The 26,889-nt window shown below is 49.3% G+C and overlaps 1 protein-coding gene across 4 annotated transcripts; it reads left to right on the top strand.

The window, feature by feature from the left end:
• Positions 1-3,398: 3,398 nt before the first annotated feature.
• Positions 3,399-26,889, top strand: Tfap2a (transcription factor AP-2 alpha). Of its 4 annotated transcripts, none has more exons than XM_042672326.1 (7): positions 3,399-3,475; positions 12,869-13,303; positions 16,332-16,383; positions 18,361-18,592; positions 20,783-20,901; positions 22,836-22,977; positions 25,112-26,889. In XM_042672326.1, the coding sequence occupies exons 1-7, from the start codon at positions 3,443-3,445 to the stop codon at positions 25,398-25,400; spliced, it is 1,302 nt and encodes a 433-aa protein (XP_042528260.1). In that variant the 5' UTR covers positions 3,399-3,442; the 3' UTR covers positions 25,401-26,889. The 4 variants fall into 4 exon arrangements, with proteins under 4 accessions (XP_042528260.1, XP_042528259.1, XP_042528258.1 ...); XM_042672325.1 differs by lacking the exon at positions 3,399-3,475 and adding an exon at positions 7,869-8,006; XM_042672324.1 differs by lacking the exon at positions 3,399-3,475 and adding an exon at positions 10,231-10,375.

Here is a 26,889-nt window from a genome sequence, read left to right as displayed (position 1 = left end):
GGACAGAGATAAAAGGACCAACAGGGAAGATGCACCTGAGACCATTATAGGAGTGACATTTTGAGGTAAGCCATTGCTCTGACTTGGGTCTTGATTTTCAAGATTTTTGTTTTTGCTTCTGTTTTGTTTTTAGGAGCCTGAGGTGGGGGGGGGGTGCAGCCCCTGAAGGTGAGTGAGAGGTGAGAAAGGGTGGTAGGCCCCAGGGAGGGATGAAAATGATTGGCAACAGGGACCAAGGAAGAACTTATTTCTTGTGCTTAAGTTCTGGGGGCTGATGGCACCAGAAGCAGTGTTAGGGTGGAAAAATGGATTCCACTCACACATCTGATACTCCAGGCCTCAGGGAGTCATAGTTCAGCATTACAGGAGTTCCATGTGTCACTAGATTGCCCCACACTTTGCTGCAGCCTGGACCTCAGGCACTGACAGGTAGACAGAAAAAAAAAGTGCAATATGATGGAGAATACAGCCCGGGCTGTAGCGGAAGTTCAGGAGAACTTTCTCACTCCCCCATTCTAGAAAAGAAGAAATAAATAAAAGCCACTGGCCTTGCATTCCAAGGAAACTGGAGGCCAGAGATAGGTCCAGAGATAGCCCGAGTGTTGAGAAGGGCTAATGAACTCTGGTCTGTCCAGATACTGGGCAATGCTGGCTCTCTAGAAGATGGCTGATGCCTATAGGTGGAATGCAGCTGGAGAGTCTCACCTCTCACCTCTCTGCACGTCACAGTTCTCTCCTTCCCTCCCACAGCTGGCTGAGTTCTCTGGGTTCCAGGGTGGGGGAGGGAAGGTGGGGAGGTGGGAAAAGGCTATGAGGAGCTTAGCAGGTGTCTAGAAAATGAGGGCAGGGCCAAACACTGGCTGGACTAGAGTTTGAGGAAAGGCCCAGGAGGGTGCAATTTACCCGAGCCCAGGTTGTGAGTGTCTCTCTGAGGAACAGGCAGTGTAGTTAACGTCCTCTTGCATTGAAACCATCTTGGATGCTATGAATTTAAAGTGTGTGTATGAGTGGGGGAAGTGTAGATTGTCCATTGCCTGGGGCTCAGCAACCTCTAGACTTTACATTGGTGATCAGGTTGCCTGGTGTTAAGTGATTTGCTCACATTCTCCTACCAGATTCTCACCAACTAGCCATGTTCCAAGTGTAGAAACTGAGGTTCTGACAAGGTCAGTAACTTGCCGGACACCACAAGTGGTAAGTATAAGTGATGGACCTGAATGTGAAGGTTGTGCTCCAAAGCTCAGCTCCCGTTCTGGGCTGTCCACTTTCTCCTCTTTCCATCTCTCTCTGCCCCCAGCCTTTGAGCACAGTCCTCTCTTCCTAGGCTATGTCATTTCCAGTCTCTGTGCCTTGGATCACTCAAACCTGTAAGGCGACTCAACTTACCACATCCCGGGCAGCTTTGCTTCCCGCTGGACCCTCGCATTTACCAGCCCTCCAAAAAAAAAAAGTTCATAGGTAGAGCTAGCAGGTGGGTCGCACCCAATCGCCAGGTGACAGGCCGGGTCTGGCCCACTCTGTAAGATCCCAAAGTTGTCCCCTTTGCACTGAAGAGGGGCCCGGCTGCCTGGACCTTCCACTGCGCTTTTAAGAGAGCACAGCGCCTCCCGTGGGAATCCTGGAGAGCTGCAGGCACGCCTTCCTTCGGGCCTCTTGGACTGATAATTGGGTTTCAACACTCTGATTTCTACAGTCTAGAAGAAGTCGGGGAAAGTGCAGTGTGGATGTTTGTGAGCGAAAAACGCCATTTCTTTGTTAATTATCTCCAAAAAAAAAAAAGCAAAACTAAGGGAAAAGCACCTCCCTCCACCACCGACAACCTCCAAACTTCTGAAATCCAAGAAAGTTTACCATCAAGTAGAGAAACACTCCAACAGACCAAACGCTGAAGCGACATGGGGGGCTCCAACGAGAGAGGTGCCACCACCCCAGACCAGGGAGTGCAGGCAAAGGTGTACAGCCACCTGGGGAGCCCCCCTCCCACCTCTGTGGAAAGCTCCAGGCGCAGGGTTGGAAAGGCGTTTGGTGTCAGAGATTTCTTTCTCCACTCTGCAGTGGTGAGCTAACCTTTTACACATATTTGTCTGACATGTCAGAGAAGACGATTTGAAACCGGTTCTTTGTTTCTTCTTGAAGTCCCTGCCACGGAAGCCCAGGCAGAGTTAACTGAGCCTGTCTCAAGCTCCCCAGGCCCAAGAATTGTACAACCCAGACCTTGTAGCTTTGAGGAAAGGGGCTAGCTAGGCACGATCTGTGATCTGTAGGGGGGTAACCCAGCCAGGGGTGACGGTATCTTCTCACCCAGGCCTCCCTCCCAGCCAGGTGTGGCTCTGGACGCAGGTGAGCTTCCTGGGAGCCCCGAATCCTGTGACTGCTGTTTTAAAGCTTCCCCTCTAATTAGAAGCAGCGGTGAAATCACTTGAGTGATTTTTATCTGTCATGGGAAAGTAAACCCCAATCCCAAACCTCAGTTGCCCATCCCAGAGCCACCAACGCCCCACTTTCCTTTTAAAGAGTTTTAAGTAGAAAAGATAAAGCGCTCAGACGCCATGGGGGCGTGGGGGAGGGGCGGGGAGAGTAGGGAGGAGGTGGGCCTTAAGTTCCAGCATCATTGTGTGTGTGGGGGGGGGGGGGGAGAACACGTTTGTAGGATCCTTTTCTGCCCTCTGCGATGGGTGGAGACTAAATGTAGAAGACAGAAATGAAACAAAAATCACGAACTTTATACATACATACATATACATATATATATATATATATACCAATTGAGTCACACACGATGGAGGATCCAAGGCAGAAAAAGCCCTGGGGGTGTCAGACTCAAATCCGTTAACGCGGGTGCCCTGAACCTCGTGGGGCGGGCGAGGAGGCGGGGTGAGGGGGTGGGGAGGTTAGTAGCACCACGTGCGTCCAGGCGCACCCAACCTGGAGGGTTGCCCATCCCCCACCTCTCACCCAGAGTAGACACCCCTCTAACCTAAAAGTGGTGGTGGGGTGTGGGAGGGTCACGGAGTGAGAGGTACAGATGCCCCCTGTTCACCAGTGCGAAAACCCAAGCTCACACTCGCGTGGCGCTCAGTAGAACCCCAATCCTCAGTCCACTTGGGTTCCCCAGTCAGGTAGCACTGACCAGGGAAGCGGGTTAGGGCTGTTGGGAGAAGCTGAAGCTGAGGGCGAGATTGCCGTGGCTATAAATCCATCACTTCCCAGGTCAACTCAGCGAGGTGCTGGGACTGTGGGGCTGGCGGAGTGAATTCCTGGGCCAGCGCGCATGCGTCGGCAGGTAGCAACCCAGCTCTTTATGACCAGGTGAGATGTTGGTGAGCAGGTAAAAAAAAAAAAATTAAATAAATAAATAAAGGAGGATTTCCAGGGAGCGGGCCCAGCCGCGTCCTCCAGCCCATGCCCGGCGGGGACCCGTCCGCAGGAGCGCCGAGCCGCGATGTCCTTACTTGCCAAAATGGGGGACTGGCAGGTACGGGGGTTTGCCTTGGCTGGGGCTGTGGTGGGCGGGGGTGGAGCGGGGGAGGGGGCCGGGAGGGAGGGGGGGTGAAAGGCGGAGAGGAAGCGCCGTGGCCCAGGGCAGGGGAGTCGGAGGTGAGGCACGCCCGGCAGCACCCCAGAGTACTCCCAGGAGAGAAGACAGGAAAAGCGAGCACTCGCGGCCCGCCGGTGCTGGGGGCAGACGCGCGCCTCCCTCCCCGGTGCTGGGCTCCGGGAAAAGTCCGGTGCACGCTCCACAGGTGGCCCCCCGGGGTCACTTGCAGTCTAGGCTGGATCCGTTTTCCCCTCCACCCCCACCCCAAATAGAAACTCGGGTGGATGACTAATTCCGGAGGGGGAGTGGACGCAGGGCTGGAGTGGAAGGCAGGGGAGTCTTCCTGGCTTGTTGTGCCTTTCAGTCTCGCCCTCGTCCCAGGGATTTGCGCTGGCGTGGGGTGCTGGTGCACCTGTCTCTCCGGGTGCCCTCGTTTCTCTTTCTTGGTGCCCTCTTCACAAGGTTTTAGGGACACCTAGGATGTGGACAGAAATGGAAAGGGGGTGCCTATGAGTAGGAGCGTGTTGTGTTGAGGGATCCTTAAAAAGAGTTTGCCCCAAGTTTAGCTAGTCACGCCGTGCATTTCTTAAAGTCCCGAGTTTTCGCTGCTTGGGCTATGGATTGTGGGTGAATGGAGGGTAGGAAGACGAGGGATCATGAATTTGGGTAACCAGAGGCTGCCGAAACTTGACCTCCTAGGCCGCCAGCACCCTAGGGCTAGTAAGCTCCACGTCCTCCCCTTCCCCCGACCCTGGGCACAGGGGTATTCGTCCAGGGCTTCTCTCTCTCTCTCTCTCTCTCTCTCTCTCTTTCTCTCTCTCTCCCTCCCTCCCTCTCTCTTTCCCTCTCCCTTTCTTTGTGTCTCTCTCTTTCTCTCTCTCTGACTTTTCTCTTTGGGAAAACAAGGACGACTTTAGCCAGGTGACTTTAGCTGCCTTTCCTCAGCCTCCGATTTCATAATCAGAACCTCAGGGGCCCTGTTTTCAACCCAGCCAGGAGAGGCCTAGTTAGTGAGAGATTCAGAGTGCCACAGGTCTGCTGAGATCATTCAAATCAAATGCCTTGACCTTCCCGAACCAAAGAAGAAAAAGAAAAAAATCGAGGTCCCGCTTCTTCTGGGAAAGAAAGTTAGTTTTGTTTTGGTTTGTCTTTCTTCTTGTTTCAGTCATGCCAGTAAAGTTCACAAAGTCTTATCTTCACTACATTCCCAGGAACTGGAGAAAGGAAGACATTTCATATTTGTTTTTCCCCTTGTATTTATTACTTTTAATTGTATAGTAGATATTCAGTTACTAAACGCGATTTCACCACCTGCCCCCCCCCAAAGTTAGACCAAATTGTGATCTAAGGATGCAAATCACACAACAAATACAGGCAGGAATTCTCTCTCCCAACCCCTGTAGGCCCAAGGATCTTCCTAGTTCTCCTCTCTGGGGGTCTCTAGATTAGAAGGGGGGAGGGGACTGAGTGGAGGGAAGGGGGTTCTTTATCAATAATCATTGGAGATTTCTCAGATTCTCTCAAATTTTGCTGCAGAGCTCTAAGGTAGTGAGAACATGCCCACTGTCTAAGTTCTGCGTGGAGCTAGGCCTCTGGCAAAGCCAACTAAATTTGGAATTGGGAAGATTGTTACTGAAAGCTGGGAGCCCAGGGTCTGCTTCAGAAAGGTCAAAATTTGGCAAGTGGATGGAGGTTTGAATCTTTGGTGGAAGAAGCACTTTTGGGGCCCAAAGGGCCAGATTCACCAGGCTCGTCCAGTTGGGCACCTGGCTTTATTGGGCAGTGACAACCACAAGTTATAGGGTCCATCTGGCGCTTATGTCTCCCCTCCGAGTTTCTGTCTGTCACGGATGCTAGAGATATTCTCCATATCCCCAGGTCAGGCCTGAGTCCTCAGCCCTAACCGCAGGTCTGAAGCTACAGTTCAGGGAACTGGGGACCCAGCGGGGTTTCAGCTTTGACAAGTGACTTGAGGTAATGAAGCTCGCTCAGCCGGGGCTGGGCTGGCTCCCTCTTTAGCCTTTCATCGGTGCGCACACTGCAGGCAGCTGCTGAGGGCTCCCAGGCCGCAATCTACACCTCAATGGCGCCCTTGGCAGGAATACACAACAATTTAGCAATCCCTGCGGGTGTGGAGCCAGAGATCAGCGGGGCTCGGGACTGGGGTGGAGGGGTGGAGAGGTGGGATTGAGAGTCCGAAAGGCCTTCTTCAGCCCTTGGGCAGAAGGAGAAGAAAACGAAACTTAAGAGTTCCCTGAAGCACTACCGCAAGCCTGCTGGGTGTAAAACATTGTGCTCTCAGGCCTAGAATTTGGCCTACAGGTCACAGACCAGGGGTATGTATGGGTGCCGCAGGGAGGATGGCGGAGTAAGCGGTACTCGGCTCCCGGTGGCCCAGTTTCTGACATCAAGTCATTGTGCGGGGCGGCTGGCCCTGGGGCAGACCCACAGGGTCCATCCCTGGAAGTAGACAATTTCCTAGGCAGAGTGGGGTGCCCGTTCAGCCAAAGAACTGTTCAGGCAAGGAAAGCCGGTTGCAAGGGAGTGCCCAGGGCTCCAAGGCTCATCCCTCTGGCACTGGATTCCCTTGCCAGCTCTAGCCTTATCTCCAGCCTTTGGGAGGCATCGGGCCTCCCAGAAGAAAAGTCCTCTGGAGGGAGAATTGGCCCACTTCAGGGTTGCATGGGGTTGGGGTGAGGTTTTTCCATTCCCTTGCCTTTAATCCCACCTGTTAGGAAGCACTGGGATTTGCAAACAGCTTCTGCCTCCATACAGGATATATTTTAGAAATCTGGGAGATTTTTTTGAGAAACAGACCCAGATGAACCAGAGGTAAGAGGAGATTTACTGTTTAGGGGTTTGTGGCATTCCACAGGAAGAAAGACAAATGGAAACGTGTGTGTGTGTGTGGACAAGAGGAAAGGTCAGCCAAAGAAGTTACTCTGTATTTCTAAAATATCAAATTAGGTCTCCCCTACTTTTTTTTCTTATTTAAAAAAATTCCCTAAAACAAGGGGGAGAAGAAGCGGAAGAAAAAATCCCAATGGAGCAAACAGACTCTGTTGTGTAGCCTGAGAACCCGAAGTAGCCTATTTGGACAAGGGGGTGACTTCCCGGCCTCTCGGTTTCTGGTTCGACGGGCACTGCGCCGCTTGTGCACCCGCGTAGTGACATCAAATCATAATGGAACTCTCCCTTCTTTAATTAAAAGGGGGAATCTTGGGAAAACCAGAGCAGATTAGTAGAGAGAAGTGTTGGTTCCCGATGATTTATTTTGATGCATGTATGACTGGGTATGGATCTGCAGGCGCACGCGGCTCTGCATTTTGGCTCACTGCGGAAGCGACTGGAGTCTCCATAGGAGTTCTGTAGTCTTTTCTAAGTCGCACCTGGGAAGCCTCAGCCCGAACATCATGTTGAATTGTCAGTTGGCCCCAGCTTCATACAAACCGAGGAAAATCATTTAACCCCTGGAGCTGTCGAGTAACCTCTTCAGGGTACAACTTTTATTATACACACAGCAATTAAGAGATTGCAAACCCCAGCCGAGCAAACCCGGAGCCCTTTGACAAAATCTCCATCCTGGGGGAATGCGCAAAAGCCAATAAAACTCCCAAGACGCTGCGGCCCCGAGGGGTTAGCTGTCATGAGTGGAGGCGATCTCTTGTTGGGCAAAAATCCTGGAGTGGCTTCTCTGGTCTTAGTTTGGTGGTTATATTTAATTGCGAAAGGGGTAATGATTTCTAATAAAATTGGACGGGGCCGAAAGGGCAGCCTGAATGGTGGCGACGGTCCCTAGACGCAGCCACTCGGACTCTTCGTATAATCCAGCGTTAGTGGGGGCATCTCTAGCCTGTAGGAAGCCGAGAGAGAGCGAGAGAAAGCCGAATGGGATGAAATTGGGCTGGAGTGAGGGCCACTGGGACCAGGGAGCGAGTGGAGTTCTGGGAGAATTTTGTCGCCTAACAAGCAGGCGTGCGCTCTGGAAGCCAGGTCCAGGCTTGGAGAGGCCTTTATACCTGGGTCCGAGCAGCCGGCGGCAGAATGTGGTTCTGGCGAGCAATTGGACTATTGTTGATATGCTAATGAGGCGATTAGGCTGTTGGTGCCGAGCTGGAAAAGGGAAAAGTTTCTACCATTAGAGGGAGACCTCCGAGCGCACACGGGAGCTCTTACACTTCTCCTCCTCCAAGCCCTTCTCCTCCTGGCCCTCCTCCTCCTCCTGACCCTCCTCCTCCTCCTCCACCTCCTCCTCTTCGCCCTCCTCCTCTTTCCCTCCTCCTCCTCGCCCTCCTCCTCCTCCTCCTCCTCCTCCTCCTCCCGAGCTTACCGCCGGCAGCCTGCACTTTGCGCTTACCCCGAGAGTAGCTCCACTTGGGTGCGAGGCGGAGAGGGACAAATCCGTTCACGCCGACCCATGAAAATGCTTTGGAAACTGACGGATAATATCAAGTACGAAGACTGCGAGGTAAGCGTGGCGCCGGCTCAGTCTTCTTTGCGGCCACAGGCTCCGGAGATCGACCCTCCCTCTCCACCTCCTCTCCCAACAAGCCATCTGCGAATCGCGGGTGGAACAAACTTTCACCAGCTCAGCACCCGCCCCTCGGATTCGCGCGGAGTACTCCGGGGAGAAACTGGAGCGGGAGGACGCGGACGCTCCTTTTTTTTCTTCTTCTTTTTTCTTTTCCATTTCCTCACTTGGAAGATCGTGTCCTACTTTTCCTTCCCCCACTTTTTTTTTTTCTGACCACTTTTGGCTATGCCTAAGAGGGGAACGAAGAATTGAGAATGGGTTTTGGAAACAACTGCTGGCAATTAGGCACGCGCCTATGCACTCCGCCTGTGTCTTAAACGAGAATCTGGGGGCCCAACTTACAAAGAAGAGAAAGGAAAAGAAAGCCCTTTCCCCCTGTGACTTCCTCTCTTCTATTTTATTTCATCTTCCTCTCCTCCTCCTCCTCTTTTCCTTTCTTCCTTCCGTTCTTTCTAAGGAGGGGGGGGGGTCTCCTCTTGGATCTGGAGACAGGGCCCTCCCCTCCCCCGCACACTTTGCTTGGACCCGGCTTGCACCTTTCTGTAAAAGGATTCGGCTTAGTAGAGCACTCACCCTGGCTGCGGTGCTCACGCCTGAGTCTCTGCGTTTCAAGAAGTTCTAAGAGGCTTCTCGAGCCGAGCTACACCCCTACGGAGGTGGCAGTGGCGGTGGCGAGGACGCGCGGTGTGGAGCCTCCTGGCCGGTCCGGGTCCCGGCGCACCCGCCCCTGCACTCGCTCAGCTGCGCGACCGTGGGAATCCTGGCAGTGACTGGCTGCCTTTGGTGCCGCCAGTTCGCCGGGCCCACAGAACGCGTCCCTTTGGAACCTATTTTAAAACTCAATTGGTTCCCAAGAGCTGGACTTCTTGAGGGCTGCAGGCGAGGCCAGAGAACGAAATCATCCGCTCGCTGGAGTCACTGAGAACCGGCCTCAACTTCCCTTTTGAAACCCCATTGAAAGGAACTGATGCGTCCCGGGGAGAGGAGAGGGGTGGGCGAGACCAGAATACCTGAATGCGTTAGCGACCCTGACTTTTGTCATCGCCCCCTCCATTTTCTTTCTTTCTTTTTGGCATTTGGAACTGGGAATTCCGGCCCGCGACGTCTGCGCCAGGGCGCAGCGACGGGAGTCTTGTCTTTACTTGAAATCAGAAACTGGGTTTATGTGAACGATGTGTCACCCGCTCCCTTCTCCCTTCTCTCTCTCTGAATACTATTTTACTTCGTGCTCCTTCCAGGCGCTCCTTCCTGCCTCCCCACCCCCACCCTTCCCGGTGGAGGGGGCATCGGGTGACATCCCACCGGTACTGGCGTTTCTCGGGGGGCTCCTGTCGCGCCCAGGGAGGGGCGCCGGGACCCCACGTCAGGCCAGCCGCTTTGTTTGCCTGGCTGGCGCGGGGGTGGGGGTGGGGGGGGCTGCTGGCAGGTTTGCAAGACACCGAGCCCCCGGGGGGTCTCCTTCTGTACCGGTTCTGAGCTCTGGTCCCCAGGCTAGGGCATTTCACAGAGGCCAAAACCCACTTCTAGGCGCGGGCGGGTTCCGAACCTCTTCCGAAAGGCTCCGGAGGGGAAAGGCAGGGATGAACTTGCACCCCCAGAGGGGCTGGGGGGGGGGGCTGCGCGTGAATGTGTGTGTTAGAGAGGGGGGAAGAGGAGGGTAAAGTCAGAACTTTGGTGACGGCAGCTCGCGCTGGAGCGGGGATTTCGGGTTTCCCGAGCCGGCTCGGGGCTGTTTGATTTTTGCCGGGGTTCTGCAGGGACACGCCGGGGGCGAGGTGCCGCTTGTTCTGACAACCCAGCGGGCGGACTGGCAGCGGCGGGCGCGGAGAGAGCTAGCCGTGTCATCTGGGGGGGGGCGTCGGGCGGGAGTGGCCCAGCCAGTCGGACGGGTTTGAGCCGGGAGCCCTTGCCAGCGGCGCCCTAGCTGGGCCGCTTCGCGTCTGTGCGCGCCCGGGGCCGCGTCCTGGCCCGGGCTTTCGGAACCCGGACTGCCAAAGAGCCCAGGGCGCAGAACAGCAGCAGCCACGGAGAGAGCACAGCCCCGGGCTCGGAGAGGAGATCGAGGAGGGGAGAAGGGCCCGTGAAGTGGGCGGGCTTGGTCCCCAGGCAGGCACCGGGTTATGGAGGAGCAGAGGCACGGCAGCGGGCAGCTGAGTCCCGACTCCCAGGCCCGGCTGAGGAGCCGGGAAGCCCGGGGTCGGAGAGGACCGGGGAGCATCTCCGGATCGGAGAGCCCGATGAACGCCCGGACGCGGTCTCCGGCAGCTCCCGCCCGCTACCCGCGACCCCCGCCGCATCCCGAGGTCTGCCCCAGCCTTTTAGGTCTGATTGTCCTCTCTTCGCTTCCTTTCCCCTCCCCCTCCCCGCGGCTTCCCACCTCCCCCCCCCCTCGTGAGCTCCGACTCAGCCCCCTCCCCCTCCTCCCTCCCTCCCTCCCTCCTGTTTCCCTCCCTTCCTCCTCTCCGGGCTCTCCCTCCTTCCCTCCCTCCCCTCTCCCCACTCCGAGCTCCTCTCCCTCGCCCACACTTTCTTTCTCACACACGCTCGCAGACGCATTCTCCCTCTCCGCGCCCTCTGCCTCGGTCTCCCCGTCCCCCTCTTTCTCTTTCAGTTTTGCATGCCCCGCAACCTTTTAAAATGTTGCCCCTTCCCTGTGATTCGCCAGGCGCCGCGCCGCGGCCCCCCGCGCGCTCGCCCGCTCCCTCTCTCGCCCGCTTTTTGTCTCTCGCGCTCCCTCTCCCCACCTCCGATTTGCCACACTGAGACTCCCGTCAATGGACTGCATTGAGAGCCGGCTCCGGCGCGAGTTGCCTCTCCGCTTCACGCTCGATTTCCAGGCATTCTTCCCTTATTAAGTATTCGTGTAATATTAATAGTCATGAATATCTGCTATTAGGAGGCTCCAGGAACGCTGGCCAGCGCGGTTATTAGAAGCTCAAGTGAAGCCGCCGCTAAGAAAGAGGGGGAGACACGGATTACTAAGGAACACGCACGCACGCGCGCACACGCACACACACTTTTTTTTTTTTTGCCTTTTTTTGGGGAGGGGGGTTCTTTTTTTTTTTTTCTTTTTCTTCTTTTTGAAAAAGAACTTTTTGACTTAGAATCGATCACGGCAGGATAGAGCCCGTGAGTTGGAGCAGCGGAAGGCGCCGAGCGAATCGGTGGTTCAAGTTCGGATGGAGCCGAGCGGGTCCCCCGCGCTCGCCGGAGCGTCTGCGCGGTGACCGGAGCCCGAGGTGGCGCGGGGGCTCTCGGTGCCTTTTGTGTCGGGGCGCGCTCGGGCCGCGGGGCAGCCCCGTACTCCACCCAGGCTTGCTTGGTTGTTGTTGGTTTTTTTTATTTTTCCATCCTGACTGGTTACCCCAGACTCTTCGCAGATGTTAGTTCACAGTTTTTCAGCTATGGTGAGTCCCGTCCGCCCCCCCTCTCCCCAAGCCCCGCTCCCCAGCCTCCCTCCCCCGCCTCCACCTCTCCATCCCTCATTCCCTGATTCCTTAAGAATTGAAGGCTTGGAAACCTGGTACGGCGAAGCAGCCTGAAAGACTCGGGCTTCCCGGACTCCGTTTCCTTCAAGACATTCCCCCCTGTCCATTGCATTTCGCCCCCCTTTCCTCCCATCTCTCGCTCTTCTTTTCCATTCCTCATTCGAATGCAATGCCACCCCCCCCCCCCCCACAGCCCGCCTCTTGCTCTACCTCTTTGCAGACTTACCCCGCAGCTGCTCCCCCAAGGCGCTTCTTGCCACGTTCTTTATTTTCCTTGCGCCCTTCCTGGTTCCCGAAATCGTCTCCACATTTGATTCTTAATCTTGTCTACGTGTAGGAAAAACGCAGCTCGGTTTGCCCTTACCCTCGGGGGCCTGCCTCTGAGCCTCCGAGGGCTCGAATTCCCTGGAATCAACTCTTTGCTTGAATTGCAATAGAGAAATATAAAGTCAGGCGTTTCTTCTGCCCTTTGGGGCTGGGGTGGAAAGGCGGGGAGGGGGGGCGCCCCCCGCTCTGGGGTGCACCTCTCTTTTCCAAACCCAGTAAAGGCTGAATCTGTTTTAAACCTTGACTGAATGCCTCCCTTCTCCCCCATTCATATCATAAATCGCCCCTGTGGTGGAAAAGGCTCCTAAGCGAGGAAGCGGAAAACACAGACCCCCTGATCCTGCAGTTAAAACCTTCTTTAAGCTGGTAATTTAAACGTGTGCTTTCGTTACAGCCCCCCATGCGCAGAAATATGTTTCTATTTAAATAGTCATGAAACGGTAATAGTCTTTGAAGGTTTATGATTTTTTTCCCCCTCCAAAGAAATGGAAGAGAGTCAACAATAACGCGGTAGCAGACCGATTTCAAATCTGGGGAGAAAGGAAAAGGCCGCTTCTGCTCTTTAATATTTAGTAGGAGTTTTAATTTTGCTTCAGGGAGGTTTTTATGCTGCAATTTAACGGGTTCTATTGCAGGAGACCCTTTTGGATCTTTTCCCCCTCCTTTGAATGAACCGCCTAAGGAGTGTCGCTCGTGTCCCTGTTATTTACACAATCTAATTCCTTCGCGTTGTTGGAAGGGCCTGTTTTACTTGGGGGCTATTTTCCTAAATGAATAGAGTTGATTCCCACCCCCAACCCTCCCAACACACACACACACACACACACACACACACATACCCGGTGGCCTACGGGGTGGGGCGGGGAACGGGCAATTTCCCACCCAGGCTGGCCGCGTGTATTGAGTGGGAACAGCTGAACTCCACGCCTGACTTCTCGTTGTTGTTCTTTCCCCCCTCTCCTTTCTCTCGCCCCCTTCCAGGACCGTCACGACGGCACCAGCAACGGGACGGCACGGTTGCCCCAGCTGGGCACTGTAGGTCAATCTCCCTACACCAGCGCCCCGCCGCTGTCCCACACCCCTAATGCCGACTTCCAGCCCCCCTACTTTCCCCCGCCCTACCAGCCTATCTACCCCCAGTCGCAAGATCCTTACTCCCACGTCAACGACCCCTACAGCCTGAACCCCCTGCACGCCCAGCCACAGCCGCAGCACCCGGGCTGGCCCGGCCAGAGGCAGAGCCAGGAGTCTGGGCTCCTGCACCCGCACCGGGGGCTGCCACATCAGCTGTCGGGCCTGGATCCTCGAAGGGACTACCGACGGCACGAGGACCTCCTGCACGGCCCCCACGGGCTCGGCTCGGGACTCGGAGACCTCCCTATCCACGCATTACCTCACGCCATCGAGGACGTCCCGGTAAGAGGCCGCTCGGAAGGGGGGCGCAACGCCCTGCGCACCTAGTTTTAAAGAAGATACTGGCAACAAGCATCCCGGGAGCCTTGGGTTTGCCTAAATGAGATATATATATATTTATTTATTTATATATGCAGATATGATATATTTATTATATATTTTCCTTTATAAAACGTTTGTGGAGGGAGGGGAGGGAAATACTTGAAGGACCCAATAAACAACTGAATTTAAAAAAGAATTAAAAAGTAATTGAGAGTTCTGCTCCCAGAACAATGGTTTCCCGGAGCTGCCTGAAACAATGCCTCCATGGCCACTACCACCGACACAGGAATAAATCAGACGAGTGTCATCATTAACCATCCGATCCCCTCTCCGACAGTAAACGGATTGCGGGAGGATCTAGTTCCATCGCTGAGTCTGGCGTGGGGATGTTTCTCTGTCCTGCGAAAGATGTTAAGATTTCACCGAGAGCCTCAAATAGCCACACAATGTAAAAGAAGCGAGAGAGACCTACTGAGATCCTTTAAGCTGGATCTTATAAGCATTAGGCAAACCTAAAAGTTACTTATATCCTATCCCGATTGAAGAAAAGTAAGTTGCAGACCCAAGCAGAGGGATATTAAAATTCAACTCTGTTCTCTTCCTAGGGGTGCTAAGTGCTGACCTCATAAATCATTAGCCAGATTCCCAAATGCCTATCAGAACTGGCTACACTCTCTATTAAGTTAAATGTTCAGAGACTATTGAGTAATATGTTATTTGAGTTCTAATTCAGTTATCAATAAATGCAGTTTGAGATGGTTTCTAAATAAGCATGGCATTAGCACATTTACTGTTTACAATGCAAACCAGGAGATTGATAATTTGAAAATTCTCTCTAAAATTATGTTTAAACCAGCATCTCTGTTTCAATTCTATATATTTATAGTTTCCTCACAACCTTCTTGAAATGGAATTAGAGCAAGCCAATAATTTTATTAAAGCTGTAAAGGCTTCTGTAAAAGCTGCTTTTTCTTTGGAAAGGGAATGTATCTGGATGTGATTTTTGCTAAAATGCTATTTCAAATTACTGCATCAAATATAGCAGCAGTATGTCCGTTGACAGTTTAATGATTACTGTATTAGACTGTAGAGGAAATGGTCACATGAACCTACCTGCTCACTTAGTGGATTTTAAACATTATTTCAGTTCCATAGGAAAAATAGAAAATTTATTGCGTCTCTCATTTAGCTCAGTTAATCACTACAATTTGTTGGTTTTGTTTAGCAGCCTTGCCTGGAGAACAGGAAGGCAGGTACTTGAACTAGTAGAAGGGCCAGCCAGCAGTGTGTGTTCATGTTTACATGTCTTTAAAAACTGCTACTTAACAGTGCATATTTTGGGAAGTAAAATGAGCAGGGTAGTAATTTATAAAGAAAGCATTAAAAAAAATCATTAGAAGTGATTTTTTTTAAAGTTCCATTTCCCAAAGTGTCTCTGAATCCTTTACCTTGTTTGGAATATTTGAATTGCAATATTGTAACCTTTTGCTCTACTTTGCAAAAATTTCAGGTAGTGGCTGGTGGGAATTCTTAGTACCTGTGTGGTGATTCTTTGTGGTAAAATTAGCCAGTAGGAGAAATTAGCAGAAAGAGCAAATCAAAGCCAAGGAAAGCCAGTTGCTGCTCTTCCTTCTCCCTCCCCCACCTTTTAAGGGAAAAAAAATTCTTTCAAAGGAATTTGGGTCAGGAAAGGGGTTGTTTTCAATTTTCCCAAGCTGCAACAGTTAACCTTTAATAAGAAAGTCTGCTAAATATTTAAGAAAATCAAATCGATGGTGAAAATTATTTAATCATTAGTATCTCAGTGGGGTTTTAAATTTAGCAGTCTTCCCTATATGGACAAGGTCTAGAAATAACACAAATAAAAGTATTATGCCACACTACATTTACTTTATGGGTTTAGGGTGCATGCATAGAGGGATCATATTTCCCATATAGTTAAAACATAAGAACTGTAGCACTAGTCATTTCTGAACATTTCTCAATTTAATTATACTTAAATCCAGAAGCACTTTAGGCAAGTTACAAATGAGAGCATTGAGTATAATAAAACCTGTAATAAAGCAACTTAGTACCATCCACCCGGAATCATTGCGATCAGGCACAATTAACAGGAGCATAAATCCAAGACAGAATGGAAAATGTTCGAATCAGTATTATTGTTGGACAAAGACTAGAGAAGGAAGTAATAGTTTTTTAAATGGTAATGCCTGTGTTTGGTAACGATTGTGAAATCTTCTATCTCAGCAGCACTGGTGCTAATTTGTAAACACAGCCAGACATTATATTGCCTGTCAGTTTCTGCATTAGAAAACATGATTTCATTTTACTTTCTAATCACGTTTTGACTCTAGCACACACATATATCCATCCATCTTAAAAAAAAAAAAAGAAACCTCACCAATGGCAAATGTGTTACTGGACAACAGGAAAGCAACCTCCAAAGGTTTTTGTTTTGAACCATTTTCACAGTCCTGTCATATCTAGTTTAGGCAGTGGTCTTTAAATATTATTTTTTTAAATATAAGTGAAGGCATGTGCTTGCTCTTTATTACACTACCCAAAGGGTTTCCAGCACACTCCTGTTACCTCCGCCCCTGTCATTTCTATTGTGCTTCTCTGGCTTTGGCTGCAGAAGCTGCTGAGATGCCAGACTAAAGCTAGGTGTACTTCTACTGCCTGTGAGAATGATTAGTTACTCCCCTAAACTTGATTTAATTTCCAAAGAAAGTTTTATCCTCCACCCACCCGCTTCAAATGTGGATTATTTGCTGGGGGAGGAGATACTGGCTTTGGGTGTGCAGTGAAACCTCTTGAATTGCAAAGCTCCAAATTCCAATAAGCCAAGATAAGATGTTTGTATATAAATGTCATTATGAGGGAGGGAGAATTTTGATTCTCTGCCTTCCCCTCCCCCACCTCACAGGGAATATTCATTTCCTTTTGTTTTGATTACACACTTACATCCATGTGTATCCTTTTGTTGCAGCATGTAGAAGACCCGGGTATTAACATCCCAGATCAAACTGTAATTAAGAAAGGTAAGCCATTTCCTTCTGCATTCCAAGCATGTCCTTACAAGCAGAGTACTATTTAAAAGAACTTGCAGAGCTGTATTTATTTTTTTCAAATAGGATTTCCTAAAGGCTCAGAATTAGCAAACAGATAGGCATAGAGGAGCTTTGCTTAAATAATCAGCTTTCAGTATCTGGGTAGTGGCAACAGGCTAGCTTTGTTCTGATTCATGATTTGACCATTTAATTTAGTTTAATGATATTTGGACAGACACGTGAGTTGTGCTAGAGTTGACTGAGCTGATTTGGAAGTGGCATTTTTAACTCTGAAAATGGTTTAATAGTTTAATTCGTTGTTGTGTGGAGTTAAGAACATTAGGGTTAAGAAGTGGACCATGCTAAAGTAGTACACATGATTTTATATTACTGTAAAAACCAATGATGAAAAACACTCCTTGTCAAAGAACATAAAGTGTCATGTCCTTCAATTTAGTTTCTGGTTAGCTGTCTAAAGATTAAAAAAAAAAAAACTTTGTGAATTAGGTTAACAAAATTTAGCTTTGGTTAAAATTAGCATCTTGAACATGTCAAGATTATTAGCATATTTGTTTAGAGCAGAAATTGTTAGAGAAGTGTTCAGTGTTTGAATGGATTTGTAACTTATACTGGATTTTATAGTGAGTAGAAATAAACTTTCTTGGATGAAATGCTATTCACTCTTGGTAGCAGCTTTTTTTTTTTTTTTCCTTTGGCTATGGTGGTAATGTTATATCTCAGGATTTTAGGCATTACCAGAGACGATGCTATATAAAACGGTTCTCGTTTCTAACCTGAAATCAGTATATTTTTCGCTAGTTTAAAATTTAGTTTTTTGCATCTGTGAAGTCTTTGTCACGTCAAATTAGATGTGCAAGGGATAAATCTTAAGAGATGCTCTTTCCAAGTCGACATGATAATTGGCTCTTTTATTAGTAATCTCTCAAGAGTTCGTTTAACTCCTATTGTCTCTATTAGCCTCCCCAGAGCTATTAATGTCACAAGTGATCTATCCAAAACCTAGAGCCCCCCACCTCCCCATACGGCTAGCATACCCCATTAAAGAACGCATGAAGAGCACTGTGATGAAAATGTGGGCACATTATTAGGTCTCCATGTGGAATTAACACACACACACACACACACATACAAATGTACACTCTACTTAAATGGCTGAGAGTGCAAGTGGATTGCATCGGTGTTAAGAAAAGCAACCTATGAAGTACACTTCCTTGCTCGAGGTCTTAAAATCTATTTTTTTTTCTAACGATGGTAGGACCAACAATGAAAGCTTGTTGTGTTAACTCGGAAGAATACTGTGTCTCCTAACCCTGTGCGGGGGGCCTTAGACTGTGAAGTGTTTGCCCAACAAAAGAACAGAAGGGGAAATGTTCTTCAGGCTTGTTCTTGACTGGCCTTGGACGGGATCTCCAACATCTTGGGTCTTTTTTTTTTTTTAGTCTTTTTCAACATGGAAAATTAAGACAGGGTCTACTGGACGGGGGGTGGGGGGGTTGGGGGGGTAGGCATGCGCGGCTGGGTGCCTTGATTGAAATGCTCCTGTGGTCATCTACACGGTCAGCTGCTTTTCATAATAGGGATATGAAGTCATTTCTCCGCAAAAAAAAAAAAAAAATCAGGAGACACCTAACGTGTGCTCACGGTGCAAAGGAAGGCGGGTCCAGGGCCTTCCACACCCACGAGGGGCCCACGGGGCCGGGGTGTCCGGGGGGGCCCCCGGGGGTGGCGATGCCGCCGTGCGGCCCGCGGCCGGCCGGGCCCGGGGCAGCGCGGGAGGCCGGCGCCCCGCGGGCGGGCAGCGGGCGCGGGCGCGGAGAGCCGCGGGACCCCGTGCGGCGTGGGCAGGCAGGCAAGTGGCCGCCGCGCGCCCGTCGGCCCGGGGTGTGGGGTTGAGGCGGGAAGGGGGCTCTCGGCGCCCACACGCGGCCTCCGCCTCTGTCTCCGCAGGCCCCGTGTCCCTGTCCAAGTCCAACAGCAACGCCGTCTCCGCCATCCCCATTAACAAGGACAACCTCTTCGGCGGTGTGGTAAACCCCAACGAAGTCTTCTGTTCAGTTCCGGGTCGCCTCTCGCTCCTCAGCTCCACCTCGAAGTACAAGGTCACGGTGGCGGAAGTGCAACGGCGCCTCTCGCCGCCCGAGTGTCTCAACGCGTCGCTGCTGGGCGGAGTACTGCGGAGGTGAGGCCAGGCGAGGCCCAGGCCAGGCCCGGCCCCACCCGCCCCGCCCCGCGGCCGGGGACACACTGCGCCTGCGCTTGGGTGTTGGCGGCCAGGCCAACGGGCTTCGCGCCACAGCCCTCCCTTCGCGGGAAATGAAAGGGGGCGGGAAGAAGAGTGTGGAGCCCAATGGGTGAGATGTGGAGGCGGGGCCAGCCAGCGCGCGCCTGCGCCGTCCGCCGCTTCAGCCGCGCGCAGGAGCTCGTGCTAGTGTGTGCGAAGGGTCGGGCGCGCGCCTGGTTTGGCCGCGGCGCGCTTTTTGGACACTTGGCACTCCGCTCTTCCCCCTTCCCGCCCCCCAACCCAACGCTCTGTGCGCATGCGTAGCTCACTCCTGCCGTGGGCTCAATCCCGGCTGCTGCAGCGGCGGGGCGCCGCGCAGCCGCCTTTTCTCTTTGAGTGCACACCTTGCAAGCCCAGGAAAACTCCTGCTCCTTGCTTTTCCTGACCGGTCTGCCGGGACTCCAACAGCCACCGGCCATTCCTTGAATGGGATTGTTTTGGGGGAGGAAAAGGCTTTGACTAAAGGAGAGGAATCCGGTTTACTGAGCTGTGCCAGCGTGCACAGCACGTGTTCGTGCATTCAGTGCATTCGGGTTGGCATGATTTGCAGCGTCAATAAGACCTTGCTGGGCTAGCTAGGTAAACAGTTTTCCCTGGAGCGAGGGCTCTCCCCCCACGGTGTGTGTTGTGAGTTTACCTTTCCCCTAAATAAGGGCAAAGACTTGTGTATTTATGTGTATTTATGGACCCACAGCTCCACCCCAATGAGCATAGGTCAGGAGAGTGTTTGGGAGGTTTTTAACGTCCATGATCATCTCATCTCCTCTTCCTCCTTCCCAGTCACCTAGCCTTCCCTTCCTGATCTTTTCTGACACAGCTCTTTGCTCTGCCCCCTGCTTTCCTTTCCCTTCCCCCATCCCCAATATTGGAGGCTGTTTACCTAGGGGAGTATAATCTAATCCACACAATTAAAGAGCCCTTGAGTAGGGAATAAAATCTGAAATTAATTAATTTGCTGTTTTATTTAAACAATTTATCTTAACCACTTTCTGATTACGGGAGTCTATTTAGACATCTATTTAGAACCGCCTCCGTTGTCTCTGAAACCAGCGAAAAATTTAAAGGCTGATATCAGCCCTTGACATTTCCAGTTATGCTGGTGACATGGCATGTAAACACTTGGTGAAATGAATTTCCCTTTGGGGCCAAAGCCAGCACATGAAATGTGAGAGTGATGATAACTTTGGTTACTCTGAACAACCTAACAGCAGATCTTGAAAAGACAATTTAAAGACTCCATTGGGAATTTGTGTGATTGTAACAACAGGGAAAATATACAGCAATCATCTAAACTCAAGAATACCTCAAACTCTAGAGATCAGAGCTGTGTATGTTTGTTTGTGGCTCTTTTTTAGAGAATTGGGAAATGAGATACCTTCCATCCAGCCACAATAGTGGCAGTGACAATGGAGGGATGGAAGGAGGGTTGTGCTTTATGGTTTAACAAGTATTTATCTCCATGATCTTTCTTTGGAGGTCTTGGGCCACAGTTTTCCCTCCCTCCCTCCCTCCCTCCCTCCCTCCCTCCCTCCTTCCCTCCTTCCTTCCTTCCTTCCTTCCTTCCTTCCTTCCTTCCTTCCTTCCTTCCTTCCTTCCTTCCTTCCTTCCTTTTTTTTCTTTGCCAGTCCTGGGGCTTGAACTCAGGGCCTTGGCTCTGTCCTTGAGTCTCTTTTCAAGACTAGCATTCTACCACTTGAGCCACAGCTCCACCACTGGCTTTTTCCCCCCCCCCGAGTAGTTCATTGGAGATAGGAGTCTCACAGCCTTCTGCCTGGCCTGGTTATCTTCAGATCTCAGCGTCCTGAGTAGTTAGGATTGAAGATGTGAGCCACTGGCTAGTTTTCAAATTTAATTTAATTTAATTTTATTGTCAAGGTGACATACAGAGGTTACAGTTATATACATAAGGTGATGAGTACATTTCTTGTCCAACATTGTTACCCCTTCTTGTTTTTCTCCCTCTTTCCCTCTTCCCCCGCCCCAGTTTTCAATTTTTAAAAGCACAATTTAGGAAGTTTTCAGAATGACTTTAACACATAATGACCCAGTGTTTTCTAGATCCTTATCTTGCATGTATTTATGAAACAGGGCGAAGTCCAAAAATGGAGGAAGATCTTTAAGAGAAAAACTGGACAAAATAGGATTAAATCTGCCAGCAGGAAGACGTAAAGCTGCCAACGTTACCCTGCTCACTTCACTAGTGGAGGGTAAGTAAATCCCCTTGCTAACTAGAAGGGGACTTCTAACTATAGTGTACAGATGTCTGGGTATATTTTGTATCAATTGGGCAGTTTCGTCTTTCCACAGACCATAACCGGAAGTGAACAGAATTCTTGTCAGCCAAAAAACCCCAACAACCCTATTTGCATATATTCCTATCATTCTTCCTCACTCCCACAAAATTACACCTCCTAAGCCTAGTCCTGACCTGAACAATGCACAAATTGAAGAACTGCACATTCTCTAAGTTCCTGTCTCCTTTAAAGAACTCAGCAGTAAATCACTTAAGTTATTCTGACATCTGCATTTGAGAAATGCGTGACCATTACTTCCTGAATTAATTTGGGAATCTTTGACCTGCATCCTGATTTAAGAGGGTCCTGAAAGCTCAGGGTGAGGTGCCCTTGTAGTTTTTTTTCTCTCTTGTTTAATTGTGCTTTCTCTCCAGGGGAGGGGGGTGGTGGTTGAACAGTTTTAAAAGATTTATCTTGTTTGTTTGAATATAGAAAGAAAAAAAAAAGAAATGTATGAACTACAAAAAGTTTCTTGTGAAACTTTTAAACTAACACACACACACACACACACACACACACACACACACACACACACACACTTCCATACCCCTAAACCAAAAGGCCTGCAAAATCTACCTTCCTGCTCAAGATAAAATGGTTACCAGAATCTACTATTGCTTCTGCTTCCTCTAGACTCCCAAGTTTTCTGATACTAAATAAGCTGAAGTGAAGTTTGATTTGGGGAAAACACATAGTTCCCTCATATATTTTTTTCTTTGTGTTTTCTGTCTCATTTTGATAGAACAAATTATTGCTAGTAATTTATATCCAGGCAGCCTTAACACTAATGCTTACATTTAAAGAAGGTATTTGATCTTATTTCTATCTTGGATTTTATCAGAGTGGACTTCAAGTCCTCACTTTGTACATCACCCCCCCCACCACACACACACAAACACACACACACACACACACACACATACACACACGCACACATGGTGTAAGAAACCTCTGATTACCATTTATTAATGGTGTCAAATATAATAATGTAATGGGTTGAAAACCCAGCACTTGGTTGGTGCCAGAATTTCAACTCCAGTAGCATTATATTTAAAATCATGACAGTATGTAGATGACTCACTCTTCATAACCCCCAAAAGAATTACATGCCCTGCAAATGGTGGTGGTGGCTGAGGGTATAGCCTCAGAGCTGGACTGGGCCTGGGGCTTGAGCGCTGTAGCAGGGAGGCAGTTTGGAGAACTGTTATTGTTTGTGATCCGCTCCATTTTATGGAAACAAGCTCTGCGGAAAGAGCTTTGATGCCCTAATTGGCGCATGCGTTCTTCCGGAGCTGGAGCTAATGGCAGGAAGCCCTGCAGTAAAAACCAACTGGTTCAGGAAATTAAAACCAAAGATTCGAAAATCAACAACACAGACAGACTCAGTGGAATGACCCTCAAATCCTCTCGGTTAATCGGTTTGGATGAACAGATAATTATATGTGATCAAGTTAAAATGTAAACCCTCCAATGTCCCTTACACCCGAGCTCAAGGAGTAATTATGAATATCATTTATGAATGTGTTGATAGGTGTGAGGTTGGGAGACAAGAATCATTTTAAAAGAGAAAGTTGGGGAAAGGTTAGTCAGGGGAGGTAGGGGTGGGATAGGAGGCACATTTCCAAATCATCTCAGCCTTACTGTAGGACAAGCTGTCATTTACACTGATGAGTGCACCCCCTGGGTCTTTCAGAGAAGGAAATAAAAATACTTATAGTGACACAGCAGTGAGTTTGTGGATTAAGTCAACTTCTGAGTTGAGAAAATAAGGGAGTTGAGAGCAGAGAGGAAGCTTTGATCCCAGTTTTCTTCATTCTCTTGCTCTCCCCCCTCTTACCTCTTGCCAGGAGAAGCCGTCCACCTAGCCAGAGATTTTGGGTATGTGTGCGAAACTGAATTTCCTGCCAAAGCAGTAGCTGAATTTCTCAACCGACAGCATTCCGATCCCAATGAGCAAGTGACAAGAAAAAACATGCTCCTGGCTACAAAGTAAGGCATTCACCTCTGTGGGGTCTCTTTGCTTCATTGTCAAAAGAAACAAAAATGGTGGTTTTTTTTTTTTTTTTCTCTTCTTCTCTTTTTTGTTCTTGTGTACTAATCAGTTTTGTTGTAAATGCTGAAGTTACAAATGTATAAACCATGATCTATGTGAAATGGGAAATACAGGACTGGTGAGATTGTCAGTATGGTTTCATATTTTCCCTCTTTCCTACCCCATCTTCTCATTTGTGAAAGTTTAAGTTAACTGGTATGGAATGAAGTGTGTGTAAGGGGGGGGTGGGAGGCGGCGGGGTTTGATAGAAGATGAATGTGGATTTCTGTGGTTCAGGAAGAGGACCAGAATCAAATTTTCTAAGGGGCCAGGCTTGCCTATGACCATTTCTATCAACATGTTCCCCAAGGGCAAAGGTCAAGCAAAGGCCTGCAAAATCTAGGAGCCAGAAGGTGTCCTAGTTCCAATTCTAAGCTCTTGTTCCATTTCTTCTCTTTCCTCCTCAAAACTGGCCCCCCCCCCCCAACACACAAGTTTTAGCCTACAGGCAAGATGTCAAATAGGTTTCAAAATGGTCTAAGTTACATTCTTATTGGTAGCTGGATGAAACCGTCTTCTCCAGGTGGTATGTGAAAAGAAAATGAATGTTTTGATATGTTTTGTGGAAATGAGAAGGCTTGTTTAGAAACCCTTAATTATCAAAAATCAGTGTCACAGGAGGGCATGATACCAGAGGGGAGAAGCTGAGGCCTTGGGTCTGTTTCTGAGGATATCAGCTGGCTTAGGTGAAAGGAGCCAGTCAGTGCTTCTCCTCTAGTTCCCCCCCCCCCCCTTCCCAGCTGGCGAATAGCTCTTTGGGGAAGCGTCTGTTAAACTTGGGGGCAGAAGTTCCTAGGTATTGGCCTTATCTGCCTGTTTTTCTGACTTTTAAAGTTGAAATTTCAACTTTTCTTCATCCCCTGGCTTCTTAAGTGTATGCCCAATTTTCTCTGGAGAATTTTTATTTGGGGTTGGGATGGAAAACTGTCTGTCTTTTCTTCCAAAAAACCATCTTAAAATTATTTTCAAGGAACAGATTTTGGGCACCTATTTTTTTTTTTTTTTTACAGAGCAAAAGCATTACATCTATTTTTATTAGGTCTATATTTGTTTGAGTGTTTTTGTGCAGGCACTGGGGCTTGAACCCTGGACTTTGTACTCTTGGTTGGCTTTTATGTTCAAGGTTTATTTTTAAAATAATTATTACTTTTTATTTATTTTTTTCCCAGTCCTGGGGCTTGAACTCAGGGCCTAGGCGCTGTCCCTGAGCATCATTTGCTGAAGGCTAGCACTCTGCCACTTAAGCCACAGTGCCACTTCCAGCTTTTTCTTTGTATATGGTACTGAGGAATTGAACCCTGGGCCCTCATGTATGCTAGGCAAGCACTCTAGCAGTAAGCCACATTCCCAGCCCCTAATTCTTACTTTTTAAGACAAAACCCATCCTAAACCAAGTTTTAGCTTTCTGTCCAAATTCCACCTGGTTTGATTTGGAGGTGAATGAGGGTGGAGAGTTTTGTTTCTTCCTTGGAGGGCTCTCCAAGGAAGTAGGGAAGAATGCGGGATGATGTTTTGGAAAGAAAGTTGTATCAATGTGGTGACAAACTTCTGTTCCAACTTTTCTTTTTCCTTCCTTCCTTCCTTCCTTCCTTCCTTCCTTCCTTCCTTCCTTCCTTCCTTCCTTCCTTCCTTCCTTCCTTCCTTCCTTCTTTCCTTCTTTCTCTTTCTTCTCCCTTCTTTCTTTCATTCTTTCTCTTTCCCTCCTTCCCTTCCTCCTCTCCTTCCTTTTCTTCTCTCCCTTATCCAATGTCTGGAATGTTGTCTTGTGTCTATGGGGAGCCATGGAAGCTGGGTGTGTGGGAGGCGTTTGCAGGTAGGAAGGCATGCAGCTAAGGAAGGTGGGGAGCTGGTTTTGTGGAAGCTGAAAGGTCACAGGACCTCACTGGATCTGTGTCTGTGGCCTTGGTCCTGTCAGGCGCAGGGTGGGGACCCTACCTTGAATCATGTCTCCCTGGGGTCACCTTGATTGCCTGCTAAAGGGAGTCTCACTTCCCTGTCTCCCACTCTGCTTTGCTTTCTCGTGCGCTGCAGACAGATATGCAAAGAGTTCACAGACCTGCTGGCTCAGGACCGATCTCCCTTGGGGAACTCGCGGCCCAACCCCATCCTGGAGCCTGGGATCCAGAGCTGCTTGACTCATTTCAACCTCATCTCCCACGGCTTCGGCAGCCCGGCAGTGTGCGCAGCGGTCACGGCCCTGCAGAACTATCTCACCGAGGCACTCAAGGCCATGGACAAAATGTACCTCAGCAACAACCCCAACAGCCACACGGACAACAGCGCCAAAAGCAGTGACAAAGAAGAGAAGCACAGAAAGTGAGGCTCTGCTCCCGCCCTGCCCCCCCTCCCGCCTCACCAGCCCTCTGGCGACCTCCCCTCCTCCCCCCCGCACCTGGCAGGTGACAGCCCCTGGATCAGTCACCCCCAACTTCTGCTGCTACCGCTGCTGCGCTGCGCGCTGCTGCTGCTGCCGCCCTGCGAAACCCCGAACCCTCGGGACAGCTCTCTCCACTGCCAGTGGGGCAGCCGCTGCCCACGCAGCTCCCCCCCCCCCCTCGACTTCCCCTTCAGCACCAACACCCCCTTGCCCTCCTGTGGAGCCTAAGAGAACAGAACAGGCCGTGAAGCCAGCAAAGAAAAGTTCTGTCCAGTGTGTCAACCTTTTTTTCCCCCTCCCCTCCTTTTTTTGTTCTTTTTAAAGAAAACCCACCAGATCATCAACAACAGACGTTTAAAACTTTTTTTTTCTAAAAAAAAAAAAAGACATAGTAACTTAAAAAAAATTATATGAGCTTCATGGGACTGAATCACCCACTTCCCTTATATACTTCAGTTCAGATTTGTAGCCATACTTTAAAACACACACACACACACACACACACACACACACACACACACACTGCGAAGAGCATAATGACATTTTTATCAGTATTGTGAATAAACTTGAACACAAACACACCAAGTTCTATGTCCTGTTTTCAGTTGTAGAAGTTTTCCCTCTGCAAGGTAAAGCGACCAACTTGAACTCTCTTTCTGGCAATGCGATTCACAGCTCTAGGGGATCAGTGTTCACGTCTCTGTATATATTTATTTATGTGTAATTTAATGGGATTTGTAAATATGGTGAGTCTGTTTTAAGCCTTTTTTTATTTATCTGGTGATCTTGTTTACCTCTTGTTTAGTGGGTTTTGAATCTTATTAGTTCTTCATGTGGCTCATGGTACTTAGAAATCCAAGGTTGAGGGGGATATTTTCCTCCCTCTGGGATTCATTTAGCTTTCTTGTAGCATGTTAAAGAGACAATGAAACAACTGAACAGATTTTAAAAAGGTAAAATAAAATTTTATATATAATTAGTATTATACATTTAGCTTTCCATTAAACTGAAAGACAAAATGTGATATTGGAATCTGGAAAGATTTTTAAACTTAAGTGGTTTGCTAACCCTTCTATGTATTGTGGGGAGAAAAAAAAAGTTTATTTTATTCCACTATGCTCCCTTAAAAGCATCATTTGAGCAATAAATGAATATTGTCTTTAAACCAAGGGTTAGGGATTTTTTTCCCTCTCTCCCTCTCCCTCTCTTTCCTCTCTCTCTCTCTCTCTCTCTCTCTCTCTCTCTCTCTCTCACTCTTTTTGTTCCAAGAACTTCAAACATTTGGGACCACCTGGTATTCTGTATTTTTCACTGGCCATATTGGAAGCAGTTCTAGTTGTATTGTATTGAGTTGTGCTGGCAGTAGTTTTCATGCCTGTCAATGTATCATAGTTCTTTGTTGCCCAGATAAATAAATATTTGATACGCTTTA

The sequence above is a fragment of the Dipodomys spectabilis genome, unplaced genomic scaffold (genome assembly GCF_019054845.1).
Source record: "Dipodomys spectabilis isolate Male_0828 unplaced genomic scaffold, ASM1905484v1 ptg000697l, whole genome shotgun sequence".
NCBI lineage: Eukaryota > Metazoa > Chordata > Mammalia > Rodentia > Heteromyidae > Dipodomys > Dipodomys spectabilis.
This window is presented reverse-complemented; position numbering and strand designations above follow the sequence as displayed.